At 23.1% G+C, this 25,041-nt stretch overlaps 6 protein-coding genes across 6 annotated transcripts; 2 read left to right on the top strand and 4 right to left on the bottom strand.

Moving 5' to 3' along the window:
* Positions 1-92: 92 nt before the first annotated feature.
* Positions 93-9,879, bottom strand: DDB_G0288041 (hypothetical protein; the record flags this gene model as incomplete). The annotated part of the gene is made up of 6 exons (XM_631860.1): positions 93-1,084; positions 1,296-7,470; positions 7,841-8,675; positions 8,769-9,226; positions 9,311-9,602; positions 9,779-9,879. The coding sequence occupies 6 exons, from the start codon at positions 9,877-9,879 to the stop codon at positions 93-95; spliced, it is 8,853 nt and encodes a 2,950-aa protein (XP_636952.1).
* An 826-nt stretch (positions 9,880-10,705) lies between these two features.
* DDB_G0288039 (hypothetical protein) lies at positions 10,706-11,565 on the bottom strand (the record flags this gene model as incomplete). The annotated part of the gene is made up of 2 exons (XM_631859.1): positions 10,706-11,131; positions 11,221-11,565. 2 exons carry the CDS (start codon positions 11,563-11,565, stop codon positions 10,706-10,708), a joined length of 771 nt encoding a protein of 256 aa, XP_636951.1.
* Positions 11,566-12,314: 749 nt separating this feature from the next.
* Positions 12,315-12,761, top strand: DDB_G0288037 (hypothetical protein; the record flags this gene model as incomplete). Its single annotated transcript, XM_631858.1, has 1 exon — positions 12,315-12,761. One exon carries the CDS (start codon positions 12,315-12,317, stop codon positions 12,759-12,761), a length of 447 nt encoding a protein of 148 aa, XP_636950.1.
* Positions 12,762-13,773: 1,012 nt separating this feature from the next.
* Positions 13,774-14,295, bottom strand: DDB_G0288035 (hypothetical protein; the record flags this gene model as incomplete). Its single annotated transcript, XM_631857.1, has 3 exons — positions 13,774-13,804; positions 14,000-14,075; positions 14,199-14,295. The coding sequence occupies 3 exons, from the start codon at positions 14,293-14,295 to the stop codon at positions 13,774-13,776; spliced, it is 204 nt and encodes a 67-aa protein (XP_636949.1).
* A 2,121-nt stretch (positions 14,296-16,416) lies between these two features.
* DDB_G0288033 (hypothetical protein) lies at positions 16,417-17,285 on the top strand (the record flags this gene model as incomplete). The annotated part of the gene is made up of 2 exons (XM_631856.1): positions 16,417-16,814; positions 16,949-17,285. The coding sequence occupies 2 exons, from the start codon at positions 16,417-16,419 to the stop codon at positions 17,283-17,285; spliced, it is 735 nt and encodes a 244-aa protein (XP_636948.1).
* A 234-nt stretch (positions 17,286-17,519) lies between these two features.
* Positions 17,520-24,248, bottom strand: DDB_G0288031 (leucine-rich repeat-containing protein; the record flags this gene model as incomplete). The annotated part of the gene is made up of 2 exons (XM_631855.1): positions 17,520-17,633; positions 17,733-24,248. 2 exons carry the CDS (start codon positions 24,246-24,248, stop codon positions 17,520-17,522), a joined length of 6,630 nt encoding a protein of 2,209 aa, XP_636947.1.
* Between the last annotated feature and the right edge of the window lie 793 nt (positions 24,249-25,041).

Genomic DNA, 25,041 nt, shown 5'->3' with positions numbered 1-25,041 from the left:
AGGTTTTTTTAAAATGAAAAAGGTTTTGTTTTGTTTGTTTTGTTTGTTTTGTTTTGTTTTGTTTTGTTTTGTTTTTTTTATTGATTTTAAAATTAATTTAAAATTGAAACAGGGGATAAACGTGATGCTCTTTCTTTACCAAGTTTTAAACGTTCTTGAGATTTAAAAGGAATTAATTGAGATTTTGCAAGATAAAGTGAATTCATTTTATTTGAACGAATTCTACGTTTTTCATTTGTTTCATGTAATAGTTTTGAGATTACAGATTGTTGTTTGAAAATCTTTTCTCTACGTTGTTTAATTCTCTTTTCTTTTAATTTCATAAGTTTATCTAATTGATTATTGAATTTATTTTCAATTGGTGCCAACACTTTTTCAATTCTATTCTTAAAATCTGATCTCTTTGATGATAGTTCTTCAGAGTTAAACCATTCAACGAAATTGAAATCATTATCATTAATTAAAGTAGGTGGAGTTTGATTCTTTTTGTTGTTATTGCTATTGTTATTAGTGTTGTTGTTGTTGTTGTTTTTACCAAATAAATCTTCACCAAAAAACATTTGAATAGTAACTTGATCTTCTAAAATATTTGAAATGATTTTTCTATTCTCTTCACTACTTGAGCTCATTACATTCTTTAATACATGATAAATCTCCATTTGTCTATCGAATGATCCATAGGATTGATGGAAAAATTGTAAAAGATATAATAAACCACCCGAATCTCTAAATGCTTTTTGATCAGCTACACACTCGAAATCAAATTTACTAAAAAAGTCTGCTCTTGTATTACTATTTCCTAATAATAGAATGATTAGGTTATCTCTAATTTCAACCAAACCATTGGATTTCATTTGCAATCTAATGGCTGGTGTATTTTGGAATGCAATCGAATTAACTAAATCAATAATTCTCATTGAAACTTGATATGGAACTGTTAAATCATCCAATGATTTAAAGAATTGTACCAAATTCTTTATTAATTCTGTTGAATTATCTGGTAAAACATATGAATTTTGTTCAAAATAATCAATAACTGAATCTACAATATCAACATAAAATTCTTCATTATCTATACAAATTTCTATAAATTTTTTTTTAATTTTTTTAATATTAGTACTATTTTTTAAATTATTATTATTGTGAAAACCATCCAAATTTGCGCACTTTTTGTAATTTCAAATATTTTTATATGGGAGCTCATATAAAATTAATATGCATAATTTTCAAATTTTGAAAAGTGCTCAAACTTGAATGGTTTTTACAATATTATTATTTTTTTTTTTTAAACATACCTTTTAATTTTAATATTTTTGATTGTTTTTTGGTTAATTCATAAAGTACCAATTTTTTACAAACTGATAATAATTTAACATAAGCAATATTTGATTTTGAGAATTGGAATGGTGAAAGGTTGGTATTAATATTTTGACCACTACCATTTAAATTGTTATTATTATTAATACTATTATTATTATTATTATTATTATTATTAGTTGAAGTATTATTATTATTATTATTATTATTATTATTATTATTATTATTATTATTATTTACAGTATTATTATTATTATTATTATTATTATTTACAAAGTTTGAAAAATCAATTAACTGATAAACCCATTCAAACCAAGGTTGATTCCATAAAATATCCATATTTGTATTATCAAAAAGTTGTTCAATTTCAGTATAGAGAGTGACTTGAATTTTTTGAATTTCTTCAAATCTAATTACATCAATTGGTAATAAATAATAACTATGAATAATGGTAAATAGTGAATGTAAAGCCTCTGGGTATACAATAGTTTTATCACCTGTAATTAATACTTCATCTGTGTTTGTGGTTGTTGTTGTTGTTGATGATGATTGGGATTCCTCTGGTTCTGAAAGATCATTTGTTGAAGAAGCTAGAGTTGAGAGAGAATCTGAACTTTTATCACGTGAAAAGAAATCTAAAGATATCCAAGATAATGATCTTTGTTTAGTTTCTGGTGGAACACATTTTGGATCGAATTTATATTGATCAACCAATAGATGTAAAAGGGTTCTACAAACTGAAGCTGATGGTATTGAATAATTTGAAATCATTGATGCTAAAACATCGAATCCACCATTCTTTCTAAACAATAGAGCTGCTTTATTATTGGAATGCAATAATAGACCAATTAATTTAATTGTCAATATATGAATTTCTTCACTTGGTATTTCAATTAAAGAGAATACAAGATTGAAGCCACCAATCGATCTTAGATGGTCGACTAGAGTTGGACATTTTCTCATCTCTTCATAAACCAATTCCAATATCTTTGATTTTGTCCCAATCTTTTCAAAGTAGCCTTCTTTGTTTTCAGTTAAAAATTCGAAAATTGATTCAACATCTTCAGCACCAATTGATGGAAGGATCTTTCTAATAATACCAAACAAAAAGGTTGAATCTGTGGATAGCTTCATTGCCATATCCAATAAATAATTTAATCTGGAAATGTTTACAGTATTTAAAAATGCTGGTAGATTACTTGATGTTGAATTTGTAACTGAAGTTGAGGAAGATGATGATAATAATACTTGAGTTGTCGTATTTGAATTGATTGTAGTTGTTAATTGTGTAATGTTTGTTGTAGTTGTTGTTGAAGTTGATGATAAAATGGATGAAGGTGGGGATATAGTATTTGAGGAAATTGCATTATTATTACTACTTGAAAGTTGTTGTTGTTGTTGTTGTTGTTGTAATTGTTGTTGATGTTGATGCTCATTTAATAAATCAGTACCACTAGTTATACCAGTAACACTTGGAGTTAAATGTGGATTTGATTGATTTTGATTTTCATTATCGGATTGAGTGATCCAAAGTTTAAGAGTATCAGGTGAATTTAATAGCATTGTATTTAAATATTTAAGAACATGTAATTGAAGATCTTCACTACAGAATTGGAGTAAATCCAAGATTAAAGTTAAACAATCATTACTCCAAAGATGTTTAACATCGGATCCTGTATTATTCATACCATCTAATAAAAGATCGAAAATGATTTCAAATGTTTCCATTGATAGCTCACTATATGGACTTGAGATATTTGATACAGAGAATCTATTTAATAGATAGTAGAGGATAGCAAAACCATTCAATTCTCTAAATTGTGCTTTATTGGATTCACTCTTGTTCAATAGACCAGATAAGATTCTTAAACCAGCAACTTGTTGAGCTGGTTCCATATCTAAAAATGGGAAACATAAATGAATACCACCAACTTCTTTAATTACATCTTTAAGACATCTTGTTTGATGAACATTGACACCACCAATAAATTCAATAACAGCACCTTGAGTTTCGTTTGGTACATTAATAATTGGTATTGATTTAAATAATTCACCACCATTTGATAATGTTAAATTATTATTTCCACTAGTAATATCATCATTTTCTTGTGAAAATGATTGAGTTCTATTAATTGATGGTGATGAAGATGGTGAATTTTCACTTTGATTTTGTGATGTTATTGATGCTGTTGCTGTTGTTGCGGTTGTCGTTGTTGGTAGAGATTTACCCGACGGAGTTGATGGAGAATTTGAAATTGATTGACTATCAATTGTTAATGTGCTATTAATAGTATTAGAAATTGAAACTGGTGATGTTGTATTACTTGATCCTGTTGGTTGTTGTTGTTGTTGTTGTTGTTGTTGTTGTTGTTGTTGTTGTTGTTGTTGTTGTTGTTGTTGTTGTTGTGGTGATGGTTGTTGGAAAAAGTTATCTCCAGACATTGAGAAACTTAATGATGGTGGAGGTTCACTATTAAGAAGACTACTATTAAAACTATTACTGAGTGTAGTGGTTGAAGTTTGGTATTGGATTGGAGCAGGTTTTATAACTAAAAACTCTTTATTATCAACTCCTAATGATTTATAGGTACTATTGTAAAGATTACCTCTACTACAAACTTTGTGACAAGCATTTGCGTCCCAAATTCCATCGAAAAAGTGAATTGTACCCATTGAACCACAAAAATAACCTCTTTCTGCAACATTACCACTTGTATTAGCGCAAAACTGAGGAGTTGTACCATTAATAGTGTTATTTGTGGCGGTGTTGGTAGTATTTTCTGAATAAATTCTTTTACCAATCCAACCAGAGATTGGTTTATCTTTTGTTATTGATTTTGGATAATTAAGTGTACTATAATTTTGAATGAATTTACCATTGACATATAAGGTTATTTTTTGTTTTGAATGAGTTAAAACAACGTGATTCCAACTACCACATTCAGAGAAAGCAAATTTATCGAATGAAAAAGTTTCTGGTGGTGATGGATAATTTCTAGTTTGAATACAAAGATAACGTTTAGTTTCTGATGATTTGCCCAATGGTAAAGATTTGAAATAAACCTCAAAGATACTATGTGGATTATGTTGGATATTTGAATGATCTTGCCAACTGAATAAACCAGATTCATCACTAAGGAAATAATTTGTACGAATCCAACAACTAAATGTATAACCATTTCTAGCGGAAGGGAATTTATCGATTGGTCCTGTCTTAATACAACTATCGAATCCATCGAAATTAAAATAAAGTGGTGGTGCTTTTCTCTCTGTTAAAGTGCCAATAATATATAAAACTTGCATTTGTAATTCATATTTTCTATTCTTTTCTCTTTTACCATTACTACCAGTTGAATTTGAACTTTGATGTAATGTTGTTGGTTGTTGCTGTTGTAATTGATTTAAATGTGGATGAGTATCAAATGATGGGAAACAAGCCAAATCAAATAATAGTCTAACTTCAGCTGGTGAAATATCATATAAACCTAAAATAACAATGACACGACTATAATAGGATTGTAATTCTTCTGGACATTGATGAGAGAGATTTAATAAATATTTCAAACCTTGTGATGAACATAACATTTTTTTATTTTGTGGATTTGATTCTAAAATTTTCATTAACAATACCAAATTCAATTGTTGGGAAATTAGTGGACATTGTGGTAATAAATCAACCAACATCAATGCTGCATCAGGAGATCTAATTCTTGATCTACCCAAAAGAGTGTAAGAATAGATGGTTTCTTTCTCTTCCTCTAAACCTGCTAATTGTGGATGTGATGAATTCTTTGAAATACTATTTGTACCATTACCACCATCACTGGCATTATCTCTTGGTGATTGTTGTGGTTGTGGTTGTTGTTGTTGTGATGATGTTGGTATTTGATGAGAATGTTGTTGTGAATATAAATCATCAAAAGAACCAGCCCAAGAACCAATACTATTTCTTCTTGTTACTGTGAATAAATTTTTAAAACTTGGTACTCTTACAATTCCAACTCTTTGTTGTAAATGATGCGATAAACTTGGTTGTAACTGTTGTAATTGCTGTTGTTGTTGTAATTGATATTGTTGATATAAATGAATACCTTGGTAACCATTGAATGAGTTTGATAAAGAAGCAACTGGTGTTGTTGATGGACTAGATATTGGAGAATCTTTTGGAAAATCAATATTATCATCTCCTAAATTAATTTCATCACCATATTGGTATTGTTGATGTTGAATTTGATGTTGATATAAATGTTGCTGTTGTTGTTGTTGTTGTAAATATAATTGTTGCTGATAAAGTTGTTGTTGTTGTTGATGATATAATTGTTGTTGTTGATATAATTGTGCTTGTTGAATTTGCTGCTGTTGTTGTTGATATAATTGTGCTTGTTGATTATGATGTTGTTGTTGTTGTTGTTGTTGATGATGTTGTTGTTGTTGATAAACTGAAGTGTTATAAGAAGAAATATCATGATGTTTCTTTGAGTGTGGTAAAATAAAAGTGAATTGTGGTTGAGGTGATAAAATATTTGTAATGATTTTATAAAGATTTGGTGAGAAGAATTCTTTAAGATATTGAGTTTCATATCTTATTACCACAGGTTTATTCATAGTTAATTCTACCAATAATTGATATAGATAATCATCGATTTGTACACTTGTATTCTTTACTAATGATGATAAAGACATATAACCCAATTGATCAATTACACGTTTATTTTCTTCACAAGCAAAACATAATTCACAAATTGCAACCAATGATGCATAAACCAATGATTGAGATTCCTCTGTTCTCTTCTTTTTAATAATGTTAATTAGAATATGTAATAAACCTAACTCTTGGAATTTAATTTTCAATAAATTTGAAAATTGTTTTTGTTCCAAAACCTTTGATGAATCCTTTTTATCACCTGTTGATGATGATGATGATGATGATGCAACATTAGAGTCTATTTGATGTAACCACTCTGCAATACAATAACATATTGATTCTTTCTTTTGGTCTGATATTTGATTATCTTCTAATAACTGAATTAAAATATTCATATCATTATTAATTATTTGATTCCAATTAATTGAAGTGGTTGCTGTTTTTGTTGTAGTTGAAGATGATGGTGAAGGTGATGTTGTGGTGGTTGTAGTCGTAGTTGAAGTTGTAGTTGTAGTTGTGGTAGAAGATGGTGATGGTGATGGTGATAGTGTTGAAGGAGTAAGAGGAGTATTTTTATTTAAAAATAATTGAAACTGTTTACCTTCTCGAGAGATTATTTTGCACATACTCCAAATACAAAGATCGAATAAATCATTATCGATATTTGTTTGTTTTAATAATGTTACAAATAATTTGAAACCATCATATTTGATTAAAAAGTCATTAAATAAAGTATCGGATGAATAATGGATATACATAATAATTAACTCTAAAACCAATAAAGCCTTTTCAGTGATTCTAGTTTGTTTTTGAATTAAATAGTTTGTTTTCTCTTCCATATCAATTCTAATTCTATATTCTTCTTCAGCTTCTTCCGCTTCTTCTTCTTCTTCTTCTTCCTCTTCCTCTTCTTCATTATTATAATTATTATCATCTTGTTCTATTTTTATTTCTTTCTCTTCATTATTATTATTATTATTATTGTTATTATTATTATTATTATTATTAACAATACCATTTTGTACTACTCTTTGATTTAATAAATAATCTTGTCTTTCAAATTGTTCATCTTGTAATTTTTGATGATTTTGTTCTTCTATTAATAATTGTTGAAATTGTGATGGAATTGATCTAATTGAATCGACAAAGTTTGGTAATAAACCCTCTTTAGTTGATAGTAGTGATTGATGATAGATTGTATCCGATAAGATGGTTATAGATGATTGAAGTAATAAACAATTTAATGTATGTGATTGTTGTACATTTGAATTCTCCAATAATGATATATACTTATCGAATACGTATGTATCATATTTACTAAATAAAACACCAATATAAAGTATTAATTCACTTGTTGCTAATAATAACTTTGTTAAATCTTTTTCAACTAAATTATCTGTTTGTTGTTGTTGTTGACGTTGATATGATTCAAATCCTGCTTCTTCTTCTATATTTTCATTTCTTTGTTCTACATTTTCTTTATTTTTCTCTTTTTCATTTTCTTTTTTCTTTATTAATTATTATAAAAAAAAAAAAAAAAAAAAGTTATTTTAGTAAAAAATAGTTTTAATAAAATAAAATTTATATAATAATATTTAATAAAAGTAATGTATGGAAAATAATAATTAAAATATATTTTAAATTAAAAAGAAAATATATATTAAAAAAATTATTATTATGATTATATTCTAACCACAATTTTATTTATAATCATAGTAGTATAGATAATGATTATAAATAAATTATTAATCTAGTATTTAACCTTCCTTATTGGACTATTAGATTCCAAAAGCTGAGCGACTGTTAAATACATATAAAAAAAATAAAAAAAAAGTAATAATAAAAAAAATAATAATAATAATAATTTTAAATAATTACCTTTTCTAAAATTAATAATAATTGAAATAATTTATCAATACCATTTATAGATTTAATATTAATAATATTGATTGGATTAATTGAAATTAAATCTTGAATACATGTTAAAGATTGTAATTGAACTTCTGTTTGATTTGAATTTAATAGAATTTGAAACAATAGATCTAAAGCATCCATATTTGTAATTCTCTTTGATTTATTACCATCAATGATTATAACGAAAAACAAATTGAAACAATTCTCCAAGAATTCTCTGCCTTCAATTGTGCCGAAATCTTCTAAATGATTATCGAATAAATGAATCAATATAGAGTAACCATCCATATTTCTAAATTCAATTTGATTCTTTTGATTATTATATAACAATTTACTAATGGTTTCCAATAAATCTAATTGTACAGTTTGTGCTGCCTCTTTAATTGAATTTGTTAATGATACTAATGCACCTTGAACACGCATAAAATCTTTTAATAATTCTTCTTCTGTTATTAAACTATTATTATTATCTTCTTGTTGCTGTTGTAGTTCATTTGAATTATTTTCTAAATTACTAGAAGATTCGGAATAAATATTATTATTATTATTACTATCATTATTACCATTTAAAATTGGGATTGGAATGCTAGGATTTGGTAATGATACCGCTATAGGTGGTGATGGTAATTGTGTAATAGTATTGTCGATTTCTTCAATAACACTATTGTTATTATTATTATTATTATTAATACTATTCTCTTTAACCAATTCACTATGTTGTAATTCTATTAAAGCAAATTCAATAGATTCACGCGATGGGATGAATGAACTTTCTTCTGTCATATCAATACCTCTATTACTATTATATTATTTTAAAAAATAAAATAAAATAAAATAAAAAATGTTAATATGAGATAACTTTTGTATTTGTAATATATTATTATATACATACAATGGTTGTTCACCAATTAATTGTTTTATAGCAGGATGAATTTCATCATTTGGTGAGAAAACTTTTTGAAATTCACCAACGATAACTTTAAAACCTTCAGAGACTACAGAACCAATTTTTAATCTTGCAAATTCACTAATTGAAGACATTGATAATGATTTCTTCATATTGTTTATTAATTCCTCCTCTGAAGGTAATGTTTGTTTTATATCTAAAAAGTGTTTAATAGTTTTTAAAATCTCTTGAGTTAACTCCTTATCGTTATGCATTAAAACCAATAATTTCTTAAATCCTTCCAATCTACCAATCTCTAATTTATTATCTGTATTCTCACCAACTGCACTAATAACTCTTAATAATACTTTTTTATTCTCACTTGTACTTAATGTATCCAATAATGTAAGTATTCTATTTATTAAATTTGGTGTTTCTTTAACTACCAATCTATATTTTTCATCCTATATTTTATTTAATATTAGTATTAAATATTATCAGCATATATATATATATATATATATACCACTACTACAACTACCACTTACATGTAATATCAATTCAGCTACACCTAATGATTTATTTATAATTTCAACTATATAATCTATTGATTCATCTTTATTTGTATGTTTTACTATTGCTGTTGAAGTAGAAGACGATGATGATGATGACGACTCTCTTTCAACTAAATCTAATAATGATACCAAGATATCTGAACAATCACCAAAGAATTTATCTAAATCGAATGAATTAATTTGACCTGAATCTACCAACTCTTTATATGTTTCTTGAAATGAATCTAAAAATTTATTCAATTTTTGTACCATTAAATGTGAATCTCTTTATAATGTTTTTAAAAAAAAAAAAAAAAAAAAAATTTATAATATTAGTTATTATAACATTATAAATTTAAAGTGTTATGTGTATGATATGATTTAAATATAGTATTGTTTATGAAAGGAGATTGGATGAGATATAAAAATGAAAGAAAGAGATGAAAATTGTTTAGTACCTACTTTATGTCTGCAACTTTTAAATAATCGGCCCATAGTACTCTAATTTTCCTAGCGGCCATATGTTTTGCAAACTTATTTTTAATATTTCTAAATGCCTCCATTTTTTTATTGTATTTATTGATATCCTTTTTTTTTTCTCTTTTCTATTCCCTTTTTTTTATGTAGGTGAATGTGTGTGTGTGTTTTTTTTTTTTTAAAAAACTTGATTCCCCCCCCCCCAAAAAAAAAATAAAAAAGGGGTTTTTTTTTTTTTTTGGTTTTTTTTTTTTTTTTTTTGGTTTATTTATTTTAAAAATATATATATTTTTTATATATATATATTATAAAAGAACTTAATTGTGAAAAAAAAAAAAAAATTTTTATGGGGGATATTTTTTAATATATTATTTGAAAAAAAAAAAAAAAAAGTTTGAAAAATATTATTAAGAGTTTTTTTTTTTTTTTATTATTTATTTAATTTGTTTTTTTTTTTTTTTATTATTATAATTTTGAGCCAAATAAGATATTGAAAAAAATCCCCTATTTTTTGATCATATCATAAGAATGGCTTTTTTTTTTTTTATTTGGGATATTTATTTGGGAAGGTGACCTGTGCCAATGCAGGAAAAAAAAAAAAATAAAAAATAAATAAAAATTTTGTTTTTTAAAAAAAAAAAAAAAAAAAAAAAAAAAATAAAAAAATGAAAAAAAAATTTTAAAAAATAAAAAAAAAATTAAAAAATTAAAAAAAAAAATAAAAAAAAAAATAAAAAAAAAAAAAGTCGATTTGAGGACTTCTGTTTTATCTTTGAAATTTAAGACAAAAAAAAAAAAAAAAAAATTAATAAAACATAACCTATTTTTATTTTTAAAAAATTATTAAAACCTTATATAAGGTTTTTTTAGATTTTTTTAGATTTTTAATATTTTTAGATTTTTATCAGTTTATTATTGTGATACAGGAGATGTTTCATTATTAATGATTGGAATATTATTATTATTATTATTTGATATTGGTTCACTTTCACTACCACTACTACTATTACTATTACCATTTAATTCTTTATTCTTTTTCTTTTTATCTTTTTTATCTTTTTTATCTTTTTTATCTTTTTTACCTTTTTTATCTTTTTTTTTTTGTTTTTTACATTCCTCAATTACAAATTCGGTGATTTCATCCAAGGGGAAATTTTCAATTGGTGTATTGATAAGATCAAATTGAGAATTCAATTGTTGTTGTAATGTTACAATTGATCTTTGTATATGAACGATGGCAGCTTCAATATGTGGTTTAATTGGTACAATAAATGATAATACATTTGATAATCTAAACCATTTTCTGGTTCTCTTTGATTGTTCCATCCATTCTTTTTTCTATAAAGTATAATAGATTATTAATAAATTGAGAATAAATAATAATAATAATTATAATTATATATATATATATATAATAATAAACTTACAGTATTCTTTTTTTTACCAACAAATAAAGGATAATAAGTAATGTTTACACCTTTATTATGATCAGCTAAAGTGATTTTGGGGAGTTGATGTAATATTTTACCTTTGATACCAGCTTCTTCAAAGGTTTCTCTCTTTGCTGCTTGTTTACTTGATTCGGATTTTTTAATTGATCCTTTTGGAAACACCCAATTTATACCACTGGTTCCTGATGTTACCAACATAATTTGTACATCTTCTAATGTTATTAATGAACTGGTTGATCCTTCTAGTTTTTTAATTCTAATTGGTATACAACCTGCTTGCTCATTATAGTCTGTTGATAAGTAATTGCAATTATTAATCATTTTTATTGTTTTTATATTTATTAATAATAATAATAACTCTGTTTTTTTTTTTAAATTTTTTATTTTTTATTTTAATTAAAAATATATTTTTTTATTTTTTTTTTTTCTTAAACACAAATAGTTTTTTTTTAAATGCAAAATATTTTAATATTTTTATCCTGTGTGTAAATGTTTTTTTTTATTATTTTTTTTTTACTTTTAATTTTTTTTTTTTAAATATTTTTTATTTTTTTTTTTTATTATTTTTTTTTTTTTTTTTTTTATGCACACCCAATTATACAAATTTTTCGAAATAAATTCACTAAAATAATAATATTATCTTAACAAATTTGCAGTTTATTTAAATAAAATTTCCCCAAAAAAAAAAAAAAAAAAAACAAAAACAAAAAAAATAAAAAAAAAAATAAAAAAAAAAAAATAAAAAAAAAAATAAAAAAAAAAATTTAAATTAATTGTCAAAAAATGTCATGCAGATTTATTTAAAAAACTAAAAAAAAAAAAAAGAAAAAAAAAAAATAAAAATAAAAAGTTAAATTATTGGAAATATATGTGTATAATTACTTTAAAATAAAATAAATAAAATAAAATAAAATAAATTTTTTATTAAAACAAAAAAAAAAAAAAAAAAAAAAAAAAAAAAAAAAAAAATAAAATAGTAATAACAAATTAGTAAAAATATAAAAAAAACAAATAATTAAACAAATAAAATCTATTTATTTTAATATAATTAAAATCTTAATTTTTTAAAGATGTCTTCTTTTAATGACTATTTCGAAATTCAAAATGTTGAAAATTTATTACCAACTTTAAAATTATGTAAACAATATTTCTTCAAAAATAAACAAGATTCAATCGTTAATAATAATAATTATAATAATAATAATAAAAATAATAATAATAATAATAATAATAATAATAATAATAATAATAATAATAATAATAATAATAATAATAATTATATTAATAGTTGTAATAGTAATAATAATAATAATAATAATAATAATAATACCAAAAATAATAATATTAATAGTAGAACTGATAAAAACAATAATGGAGACAATAAATTTAATTTTATTAATGAAATTGTCAATAATAATATTTCCACCTACACACCATACAATATATTGAATAGTTGCCATGGAAGTAGTTTGTTTGAAATTAAACCTCAACCAATAACATGTAAAGATATTAATTAATTACGAATCTAGTTACAATTTATTTTATTGTGTCTTTTTTTTCAAATAATTTCAAGAAAAAGAAAAAAAAGAATAAAGAAAAAAAAAAAGAAAAAAAAAGAAAAAAAAAAGAAAAAAAGAAACAAAAAAAAAAAAATTCAATTTAGTTTGCTTTGTTATTATTATATTAATAAAAAGTAATATTTTTAATTTTTATTTTTTTTGTTTTTCAAATAAAAAAAAAAATAGTACCACGAATTATCATATAAAATTTTCAATAAACACAACATTAAATTAAAAATGGCCATTTTGTTTTTTATTCGCAAATTTGATATAAAAATTTTAATCTTGAATTTCAAAGTCTTTAAAATATCATTTGTATAAATTTGAGACATTAGATTATAACTTTTTTTTTTTTTTTTTAAAAAATAAAATAAATAAAAAAATAAAAAATAAAAATAAATAATAAATAAATAAATAAAAAAATAATTAATTTTAAATATATAAAATAAATAATAATTTTGAAAAAAAAAAAAAAAAATTAATAACTAAATGAAAAAAATAATAAGAAAAAAAGAACGATAAATAAAACTTAACTGAATCCATTAATGATGTTTTTTTTCTTCCCATTAGTAGTACTTATATATCATTCTATTCTCACACATACACACACAAAATAACAAGTAATTATAATTTGTACCACCACACTCAAAAACACCCAACCAAAAAATATTATTAATATGATACATATAATCAACCTTCAGTTAATATCAATGCCAATTATTATGATGAGCTATTTTTAAAAACAACCAAAAAAAACAAAAACAAAAAAACACAAAACTTTGAATTAATTTGTACTTTTATTTATACAATTTTTTTTTTTTTGTTTGTAAAATTAAAATTATTATTAATTTTTTGAATAATTCTTTCAACGAAAAAAGTTGAATTTTCTTTTTTCTTTTTTTTTCTTTTCTTTTTTTCTTTTTTCTTTTTTTTGTTTGTAAAATTTAATTGGTAATAATATTTTTATTGTTCAAGAGGTTGATGTCGGAATTGAGGATTGTCTTTGATGAATTTTTTAAAGATGATTATCTGGGTTGAATTCACCTTTTTCTCTTTGAAAACATTCCCATTACAATGTCTTTAGTTGAAATGACGCACTTGCAACAACGCTGTACATACATTTATGAAAAAAATAATTCTGGTTAGTTTGTGATATAGTTTTTGATTTGTGTAGATCATATGAATATAATACTTACTTTTGATGTATAATCTTCATTAATCGTACGATGATTATCACCTTTAAACCTGAATTAAATTTTGCGTTTTTATAAACTGATAATAATAAAATAAAAAATTTAATAATTTAATCATCATCATAATCATCACCATCATCAATGTGTATGTGAATTATGTATATTTACCAATGACAATAAATTTTTTCTAATTTGAAATGACACCACGTAACGATTATTAATTTGTAGAGTTCTTGGGATTGTTGATTGGTTAACCTAATATCACATCCCATAGCTTGAGTTAATGGATATTTTAACATGATATGTTTGTAATGTCTCTTTTAATTTTTGTATCTGCACATTTTTTCTTTTCAAATCTTTGTTTTTCAAATTTCAAATAATCTGTTGAATATATGATTTTAATAATTTTGTTTACTTTATCATTGTTTTCGTTCCAAAAGTATTTTAAAAGTTTTTAACAATCTGCCATTACTGAACCTATATAAATACAATTAAATTGGTGGTGGTGGTAAGTTTACAAAAGTACTTCTTTTATCAAAAAACATCCTAATACCACAATGGTTAACTTAATTTTAATAAATGGAAGATCAAGTTATATCTTCACCAAGTAATTCTGATTGTGAATTGGTGATTGAATAGGTTGATCATGATTGTGATAAGAGTATTGGTTTTAATTGTTAGAGTTGATTTTGGATGTGGTTAATTTAGCTGTATAAAAAAAAATCCGCAAAAGGGACCGCACTACGGTGACTCTATGAGTCATCTCTCTATAGTAGAGCATGCCATTGATATAAGAGCGGTTTAATATGAGAAAATTTATTTGACTTCGATAATAGAAAAAAAAAAAAAAATAATATAAAATAAAATAAAATAAAAAAAAATTAAAATTAAAATTAAAATCTTTGCATACATGTGCACACATATTTTAATTTTAGGATTAAAGATCCATGCGAAAAAACAAAGAGTCAACTCAAAAGTGAAACATTAGTTTTTTTTTTTTTTAAAAAATTTTTAGGTGATGCTAAAATGAAAAAAGATGTTTCATTTTAGCAAGTAGGTACTTCAATAATAATATTTTAAATATATTATCATAATATCTCACGAAATCTACAGGAATTCGATTTCATCGACCACAAATAATTTTTTTTTCCCATTTTTTTTTTTTTTTTTTTTTTTTTTTTAAAAAAAACCAAATATTATTTTCATAAAAAAAAAAACAAACAGGGTAAAAATAGAAAAAAATAAAAATAAATTATTGCACAATAAAGACATTTTTTTTTTTTTATTTTTTTTATTTTTAATCCCCAAATTCGATATAAAAAATTTAATCTTGAATTTCAATGTCATTAAAATATGTATAAATTTGAGATATTAGATTATAACTTTTTTTTTTTTTTTTTATACATGTTTTAAAAATTTAAATTATTTTTCTTTGTAATTTGTCGATAAAAAACAATTATTTTAAATGCCAAACACCCTCAAACCACACTCACACAAAATAATTCATGGTTTTTTTTTTTTTTTTGTTTTTTTTGGTTGTTTTTAAAAATAGCACATATGAATTGGCATTGATATTAACTGAATGTTGATTATATGTATCATATTAATATTTTTTGGTGTGGGTGTGGGTTTGAGGGTGGGGGTATAAATTATAATTATTTTTGTGAGATAGAAGTACCACTAATGGAAAGAAAAAAAAACATCATAAATGGATTCAGTTAAGTTTTATTTATCATTCTTTTTTCTTATTATTTTTTTTATTTAATTATTAATTTTTTTTTTTTTTTTTTTTTTTTTCAAATTATTATTTTTTATATATTTAAATTAATTGTTTTTTTTTTATTTATTTAAAATTAATTATTTTTTTTATTTATTCAAATTTATTATTATTATTTTTATTATTTTTATTATCAATATAAATTTTTATATTTTATATTTTATATTTTATATTTTATATTTTATATTTTAAATCTTTTTTTTTTTTATTTTTTACTTTTTTTAAGAACCAAATTTAAAACAACAAACTTTGAAAATCTTAATCTTATTATCCAACTTAATTTTTTTTATTTAAAAAATTAAGATTTTTTTTTTTTTCCTTTAATTATTATAATTATTTTTTTTTGTTTGTAAAATTAAAATTATTATCATTAATTTTTTTGATAATTCTTTCAACGAAATAACACATTTTTTTTTAATTTTTTTCCCAAACACCCTTTATATAAATATATATATATATACTCACACACTCGCACTCAAAAAAAAAAAAAAAAAAAATACAAAAAATAAAAAATAAAAAAAATTACAACAGCAATAAAAAAAATACAACAACAATAAAAAAAAACTTTTAATAATAGAAATAGTAATAATAATAAAAATAAAAAATAAAAATTAAATAATCAATAGTTTTATAAATAAAATAAATGAAAGTTCATTTTAATAATAAAAATTTCCAATATCTTGTAATATTATATTTATTAATAAATATATTTCATATAAATAAATGTTTTTCAAAGAAACAATATGTATATAAACAATATCAATATCCAGATTGTACAGGTGAATTATATTATCAAAGAGCATTAATTGCATCGAATGAATATTGTTTCAGAACATTATGGTTTCATTTTGCAAAATTAACATGTGAAAGATCATCAATGGGTAATAAAACAGATGCTGATTGTTATGTCTCTGAAAATTGTGATTGCGACTCTGACGATTGTAAAATTTATTATAAATTTGATGAGTGTATTAATGGTACAAAAATTGTTCATGAAAGAGTTAATTATATTGAAAAAGATTATTGTGTAATTTCAGAAGGGTAAGTTAATTATAAATATTTATTTTATTTTATTTTTTTTTTCAATAAATTAATTTTTATTTTCCAAAAATAATAATTATTACCAATACTAATTATTATTATAATTTTATTATTATTATTATTATTATTATTAGAAATAATCCAATTCAAATTGGTAAATATAAACCAGATGGTGTATCAGTTGTAATTAGAGATAAATGTTTTGAAGGTACAAAAATGGATTGTGATTTATTGGATTTTGTTTTTATAGATTGTGAAACTAATATGGTATTAGATTCATCTCCAACATTATCATTAGCAATTCAGTTAACTCCATATGGAAATATAAGTTTCTATTTAGGTGAATTAGGATTTCTCACTGCTCCAACTTATTATGGAAATTCAAATTCAATTTTAAATAATCATTCATTATTTTTAAATAATTTTGTATTATTATTTATTATATTATTTCTAACTTTTATTAATTATTGATACATTTAAATAAAAACATTTTAACGATTTATAATTTTATTTATTCAAAATAATTTTAATTTTTTTTTTTTATAAAATATAAATTAATTTTATTTTTATTATTTAATACAAAAAAAAAAAAAAAAAAAAAAAAAAAAAAAAAAAAAAATACAATAATTTAATTTAATTTAATTTAATTTAATTTAATTTAATTATATATACACAACTCTTATCATTTTTTATTTTATTTTATTTTTAAAATAATCCATTTAACCTCTTTCTTTCATTTCTTTGCCATAATGGTAATAAATTAAAATTTTCAATTTTAACTTGGAATATTCTAATAAATTCATCTTCTTTAAGATATTTCTATAATAATAAATAAATTAATGAATTAGAATTAGAATTTGATTTTTTTTTTTTTTTTTTTTTTTTTTTTTTAAATTTAAAAAAAAAATTAAAACTTACTTCTAAATGCATCGGATCTAATTTTAAATTATCATTTTTATAATTTAAAATTTTATGATAAGTTAATTTTTCATTATTAAAATCTAAATATTTTGGAGCTAAAGCTTTTTCTTTTTCTTTTTGTTTTTCTTTTTCTTTTCTTTCCATTTCTTTTTTTCTTTTTTCTAAAGAGATTTGTTTCCATTCTTCAGTTGTACCAACATTGAAATTGATTGGTTTTAGGATATCAGTTGTTGGAGAATTCATTAATTCGCCAACCAATGGTAAAGAATGTAAAGATAAACGTACCAATTTAAAAAGGGGACATTTAGTTTTAAGTATATCAATTGATTGTTGAGAGATTGAATTACAATCCTTTAAAGATACCACTTGAAGATGAACTTGATTATTTGCCAAAGAAGCTATACCTTTATCAGTGATCATTTGACAACCTGATATATCCAATTGTTGAATTGCCAATAGATTCTCAGAGATATAAATTAGAGAAGCATCATTGAGATTACCACAACCTGAGAGGACCAATTCACTGATTTTAGTTAGATACTTGCCAATCAAGAAAAAGGTTTTAGTGGTTAAACGTAAACAAGAGGAGATATCCAAACGTTTTAACTTTGTTAAATTTCTACAAATGTAAACCATTGAACTATCTAATAATCTATAGTTTTCTGATAGATCTAAACTTTCCAATTGTTTCAATTGACCAATGGAAAAGAAGGAAGTGTCAGTTAACTGGAAACAACCTTTCAAAGATAAACTTGTTAAATTCAATAGAGTACATGTTAACAATGATAATGAGTTATGATAAATTTGTGATTTTATAATTGATAAAGTTTTCAATTGAATTAAATTTGAAAGATTTAAACCATCCGATGAGATTTTACCACAAGAATCCAATCTAAGATCAACAAGATTCGGGAACCTTTCATTGATAACCGTAATTAAATCATCGGAAACTTTTGGATTCTCTGAAAAGTTTATTGAAGAAAGTTGATCACATCTCTCTAAAATTTGAATTAATGCTGATTCTGCAATTTGTGGACACATTGATAAATCGATTCTTTCCAATGTTAAATTGATTCTATTTGCAATCCATTCCACTGATTCATTGGTTAATGAATGACAACGTGATAATTTCAAATCTTTAATCTTTTTACAATTATTTGTTAAACTATCGATTGATCTATCAGTAATAAATTTACAACCTTTTAATGAAAGTTTCCAAAGATTTGGCATTTGTTGTGAAAATCCAATAACTGATACATCGGTTAAATTATAACATGCTTCCAATATCAATTGTTCAAGATTTAAACATTTTGGTAACTTTAAAAATATATTATCCGATACTTTTGAACAACCTGATAAATCTAAAATCTTTAAACAATGCCATGATTGAAATCTTTTAAATCCTTCATCTGATATTCTACTTTGATTTCTAATTATTAATTCAAATAATTGATTATTAATATATGGTTGTTGTTGTTGTTGTGGTGGTGGTGGTGGTGGTGATTGAATTTGTTGTGTTATTCCATTATTAAATGATAATTGTTTTTGTAAATTTGGTTGTTGTGGTGATTGAATTTGTTGAGGTTGTTGAAGTTGAGGTTGTTGTTGAGATTGTTGTGGGATTGGTTGATAAAATGATAAAATATTATCATTTGAAACTTTACATTTTGATAAATTTAAATTTTTTAATTTTGAAATTTGACAAAGTAAAGATAATGATTCAGAGTTTATAAATGTACAATTGTGAATATCTAATCTTTGAATTTGTGGACAAAAATTTGAAATGATTTGAATGGTTTTATCAGCAATTAAATTACCAGCCAATGATAAGGATTGTAATGATTTTAAACCAAAAGTTGAAAGAAATTCTGAAACTCCGAAATCACTAATTAAAGGACAATGTGAAAGATCTAAATCCTCCAACTGGTTACCAAATATTTCACCAACTGAATTTAAATCTTGATCACCAATTAATGTCCTACTTAAATCCAGTTTAATTAATTTCTTTGTTTTTGAAATTTCAATTAACTTATTCTTTATTAATTTTGAATGATTTGACATCTTTATAAAATCACAAATTTCTTCACGTTGATTCACCATTGATGATTCAAATTTATCAATTATATATTGATTACCAATTGTAAATAAATGTTCAAAAAGTATAGTTGATTCTGATAAATATCCAGATGGTAAAGTTGGTTGTATCATTGGTGTTGGTGTCATTGATGATATTGATGTTAATGGTAATGATGGTGTTGATTTTAAAATTGGTGAATTTTCAATTGATGGCGATGGTGATGGCGACGATGGTGATGGTGTTGATGTTGTTCTTGTTGATGATGATGATGATGATGATGATGATTTAGGTAATGATTGTTGTGGTGGTGGATTAAATTCCATTTTTAAAATTTCTAATAATGAATCAGCATACATTGAATAAACTTTATTTTCACGATAAAAATTCTCTTTAATTAGTAATCTAAATATATTTGCAGCGGGATAATATAATTTACGATTACCAGTTTTACTCTTTAACCAAATATCATGAGCAACTTCAAAAACTTTATGCTTTAATTCAATATTTATTAATAATACTCTATGGAAATCATTTGTTGCCTCTTTATAATAGAATTCTTTATTATTTTGATATTGATAATCTTTTGCTTTAGATTTACCATTGGCGCTACCATCATCATAATAAGGTCTATAAATATAAGATTTACCCAACAATAATAAAATCTCTGAATCATTTGGAAATAATTTCTCTAATGCTTGACAAATTATTGAAACACCAATAATATAACTTGATGAACCTTCAATACCTTTTTTAAATAATAATTCAATATCTTTAATAATTGTTTTTTTAACTTTATTACCATTTAAAATATCTTCTTCTTTTTCTTCATTTTTATCTTCTTCTTCCTCTTCTTCTTCTTGATTTTTTTGATTTTTTAAAAAATAGTAATCAGATTCGAAATCATTATTACAATTATCTCCACTACTACCACCACCACCACCACTACCACCAATACCATTACCACTATTATTTAAATAATTATTTTTATTAATTTCAAAAGTTTCAATTGCTTTCATAAAATGATGAGATGCATTTTTATAATATTTTGAAGATTTATATAGGTTCAATTGATAATATTGTGCTAATAAAATATAAACATGAGCCAATTCATAATGGGCAGGTGTAAAATTTGGAGCTATTGATAGAGCATCTAAAAATTTTAAAATTCCATCTTCCAATGTCTTTAGATAAAGATTTTTACCCAACATACCAGTGATTTGTGATAATGTCTCTGCTTGTTGAATTAATGTTCTACCTAATTGACACATACAATTGAAATTATCTGGATTACTTTTTAATGAGATTTGGAATTTGTGTGCAGACATTTTCAATAATCTTAATCTATCTCTACCAAATTTTGATTTCGATGACATTGACAATGCCATACCCTCAGCATAATCAATGATATTCATATGTTTCACATTTGCACTAATCTCTTGAATATCTGAATCAACAAATTGAAATCTAAATGGATCCCTTGCAAATTCGTACTGTGCCATCTGTGAAAATGAAATACCACTTAACAATTGTAATCTATCAATTAAGTTCTTTAAATTAATACCTTCCATCCAATTCTCATCAATGTCTTCTTTCATTTTACTACCCATTGAATAAACTGATGATATTATTGATTTATTATCATCATCTTGTGGTGTTGGTGGTGATGATGATTGTTGTTGTTGTTGTTTCTCTTCACTATCATTATCAATTATACTACTATCATCATTATTATTATTATCATCATCATCACTATTATCACTATTATCATTATCATCATTTAATTTTAAAAATGCCATAAAATATTTTGATTTTATAGATTCTAAAATTCTTTTCCAAAGTGGTGATTGAATATCTAATACTGAATTAAAGATTTCAATTACAATCTCTTTGAATGGTTCTTCTGAACCTTGTTCTTCTTTCATTTTTAATCTCATTTCATTTCTAATGATTGTTTTAATTGATCTTGCTGCCATCTCCATTAATAATAAATCTCTAATTGCTTTTGATTTTGAATAAAATCTAACTCTACCCATATGTCTAATATTAATACCCATTCTATGCATTTCTTCAATAATTCTTGATAATTGTTGTGGTACTTCATTCTTTATTGGATTCATTGGTTTAAATTTCATTGTATTATTATTATTATTATTATTAGTGTTGTTATTAGTGTTGTTATCATTTGTATTTGTAGTGGTTGCAGTAGTAGTTGTAGTTGTTGTAGTTGTAGTTGTAGTTGTAGTTGTATTATTAACAGATTTAGTAGTTGGTGAAATATTACTTTGATTATTATTATTGTTACTATTATTACTATTTAAATTTGAAGATTGTGAAGAAGATGTTGTTGAATCAATTGAATTAAATAAATTATAATTTATTGAAGATTCAAATTCATTTTGAGTTGTTGGACTATCTTGAAAATTTAAAGAGATATTTTCAAATCTTTTTTGAAAAATTGGTAAGAATTTCTTTGCAAAATTATTTTTAATTTCATTAAAATCTGAAGGTAATTCAAGTTTTACAGTGGTTGATGATGCAGATGAAATTTGAGAGGTTTGTTGATTTTGCTTGGTTTTAACTATACCATCTTTATCTTGACTATCTAATCTTGCAGCGCATTGTTTCACCAAATCATTAACTAAATATTCAGTTGCTTCAATAACTTCTTTATTGTGTGTTAATTTGTTTGGGTCATTTCTTTGCCAACCAGAGAAAGAGTCACTACAAAGTGGCACTTTCCATTTACTTACAAACTCTGGTCTAAGTAGATTATAGAAAATACTTCTTTTATTTAGATTTGGTTGTTTTGTAATTGATTCTGGTGGGAAGGTACGACTAAAGTCGATTACATAATATCTTTTATCCTCACCTAAATGAGCTTCAATATCACCAGGTGAGGAGAGAATATTCGATTGGTCGGCTATCGAGCCAACTCTATGCGATTTTAAATTTAATTTCCTTCCTGCTTCTTTCATTTTCTCGTTAAGGTCGGGTATTGAATTGTGCACGGTTGAACCGCTATCGGAGGATCCATACTTGATGGTGTCACTTGAAATGGGCAATACCGACAGTGCAATCAATCGGAACCCTTTGTAATCGATTAATGCCATCAATGGGTAATTCAATCCTGGAACACCCGCCATATAATAACTAACCAATCCTTTCAATTCGTTAGATGCTGCTTTGGCTGCAAAGTCATCCCTTGGTCCACCTTGGGTGGTACCACCATACATCCAACATTCCTTATTCAACAATGTATCCATTGCAAACTTAAATAGTATACCATGACAATGATATTTCAATCCACCTGCAAATCCACCAATTTCAACAGGTTTAATAGTTTTCATCTCCAATGGTACACATAATTCATTGATAATAACGGTTGCATATGATTTTGCAGTTGAAACAAAATCCTTTGCTAAATTTGATAATTTTCTAAACTTTTGTTCACTATTCTCTTGAGTTAATAACGTTTGAAATTCACCATTCCAATCTTTACCTTTATAATCTTTACTCTTTCCACAATATCTATTTAATTGTGATATTAAATTTGATGAATTTAATAATTGTTGTTGATATTGTTGATATTGTTGTTGTTGTTGTTGTTGTTGTTGTTGTTTTTGTTGTTGTTGTTGTTGTTGTTGTTGTTGTTGATGATGATGATATTGTTGATGATATTGTTGTTTTTGTTGTTGATTATTATTATTATTATTATTAATAATTATTGGTTGATGTGTTGCATTAAAATTATTATTATTATTATTTATACTACTCCGATTTGAATTATTTACAGGTGGTGAATAAATATCAGGTGTGTAATTTATAGTTTTTGCATCACTATTAATAATATTACTATTTGGTTCAATATCATATTGTTCTTCTTCTCTTTCTTCTTCATATTCATTACTCCCACCATCATCATCTATATTTTCTTGATAACTACTAATTGGTAAATTATCTTGATAACTATTATTATTATTATTATTACTATTACTACTATCACTATTAACCTGTTTATAATTAACCTCTGTATTTATATATGATCCTATTTTAATTTCTCTATGTTGAAGCTGAATCTTATTTTTACTATTATTATAATTATTATTACCACTTTTACTATTTACACTTTCTTTTTCTTCATAATATGACAATAAATTTGGTTCAATATAACCATTATTATTATTATTATTATTATTATTATTATTATTATTATTATTATTATTATTATTATTATTATTATTATTATTATTATTATTATTGTTGTTGTTGTTGTTGTTGTTGTTATTATTGTTATTGTTATTGTTGTTGTTACTACTATTTATTAATACACTTTTATTATTATTATTATTTTTATTATTTTTAATATTATCATAATCTATATCCTCAAAGTAAGAATAAACGTCATAAATATAAACTTTATCCTTGTTTGCAATCATGGTTAAAAGTTTATTTTATTTTATTTATTTTATTTTATTTTATTTTATTTTATTTTAATTTAATTTAATTTAATAAATTTTTATTTTTATTTTTTTTTTTTTTTGACTTTTTGTCTGTTTTTTGAATAGTGGGTTTAACTTATTTTTTAAAAATTTTAATAGTTATATTCCAAGTTTTTAATGATACACATATTTTAATTTGATTTTGAAATTTTTTTTTTTGGTTTAATTTTTTTTTTTTTGAAAAAATAAATAATTTGTTTTCAAAACAAATCAAAGTTTTTTTTTTTTTTTTTAAAAAAAATTTTTCAAACTTTTTCAAATTTTTTTTTTTTAACCGTTTTTTTAATTATTTCTTTTTTGATATTTCCATTTTAACACAATTATTGTTTATTTATTTTTTACTATAAATCATTTTTTTTTTTTTTTTTTTTTTCCCAATTTAACTTTACTCTTTTGGAAATTGCTGTAAATCAAAATCATTTAAGCCATTCAAAAAAATCATTAATTAATTTTTTTTTTTTTTCCCAATTTAACTTTTACTCTTTTGGAAATTGTTGTAAAGATTTTAAAATAAAAAAAAAAAAATTTTGAAAAAAAAAAAAAAAAAAAAAAATTTTCTTTATAAATTAAAAAAAAAATTGTGATATTAATAAAATAAATAAACAATAATAAATAAATAAATAAATAGAGATATAGATAAATAGATAAAAAGATAAATAGATAAATAAATAAATAAATAAATAAATAAATAAATAAATAAATAAATAAATAATTAAATAAATAAATAATT

The sequence above is a fragment of the Dictyostelium discoideum genome (genome assembly GCF_000004695.1).
Source record: "Dictyostelium discoideum AX4 chromosome 5 chromosome, whole genome shotgun sequence".
Taxonomy (NCBI): Eukaryota; Evosea; class Eumycetozoa; order Dictyosteliales; family Dictyosteliaceae; genus Dictyostelium; species Dictyostelium discoideum.
The sequence above is the reverse complement of the archived record's forward strand: the minus strand, read 5'-3'. Positions and strand labels throughout refer to the sequence as shown.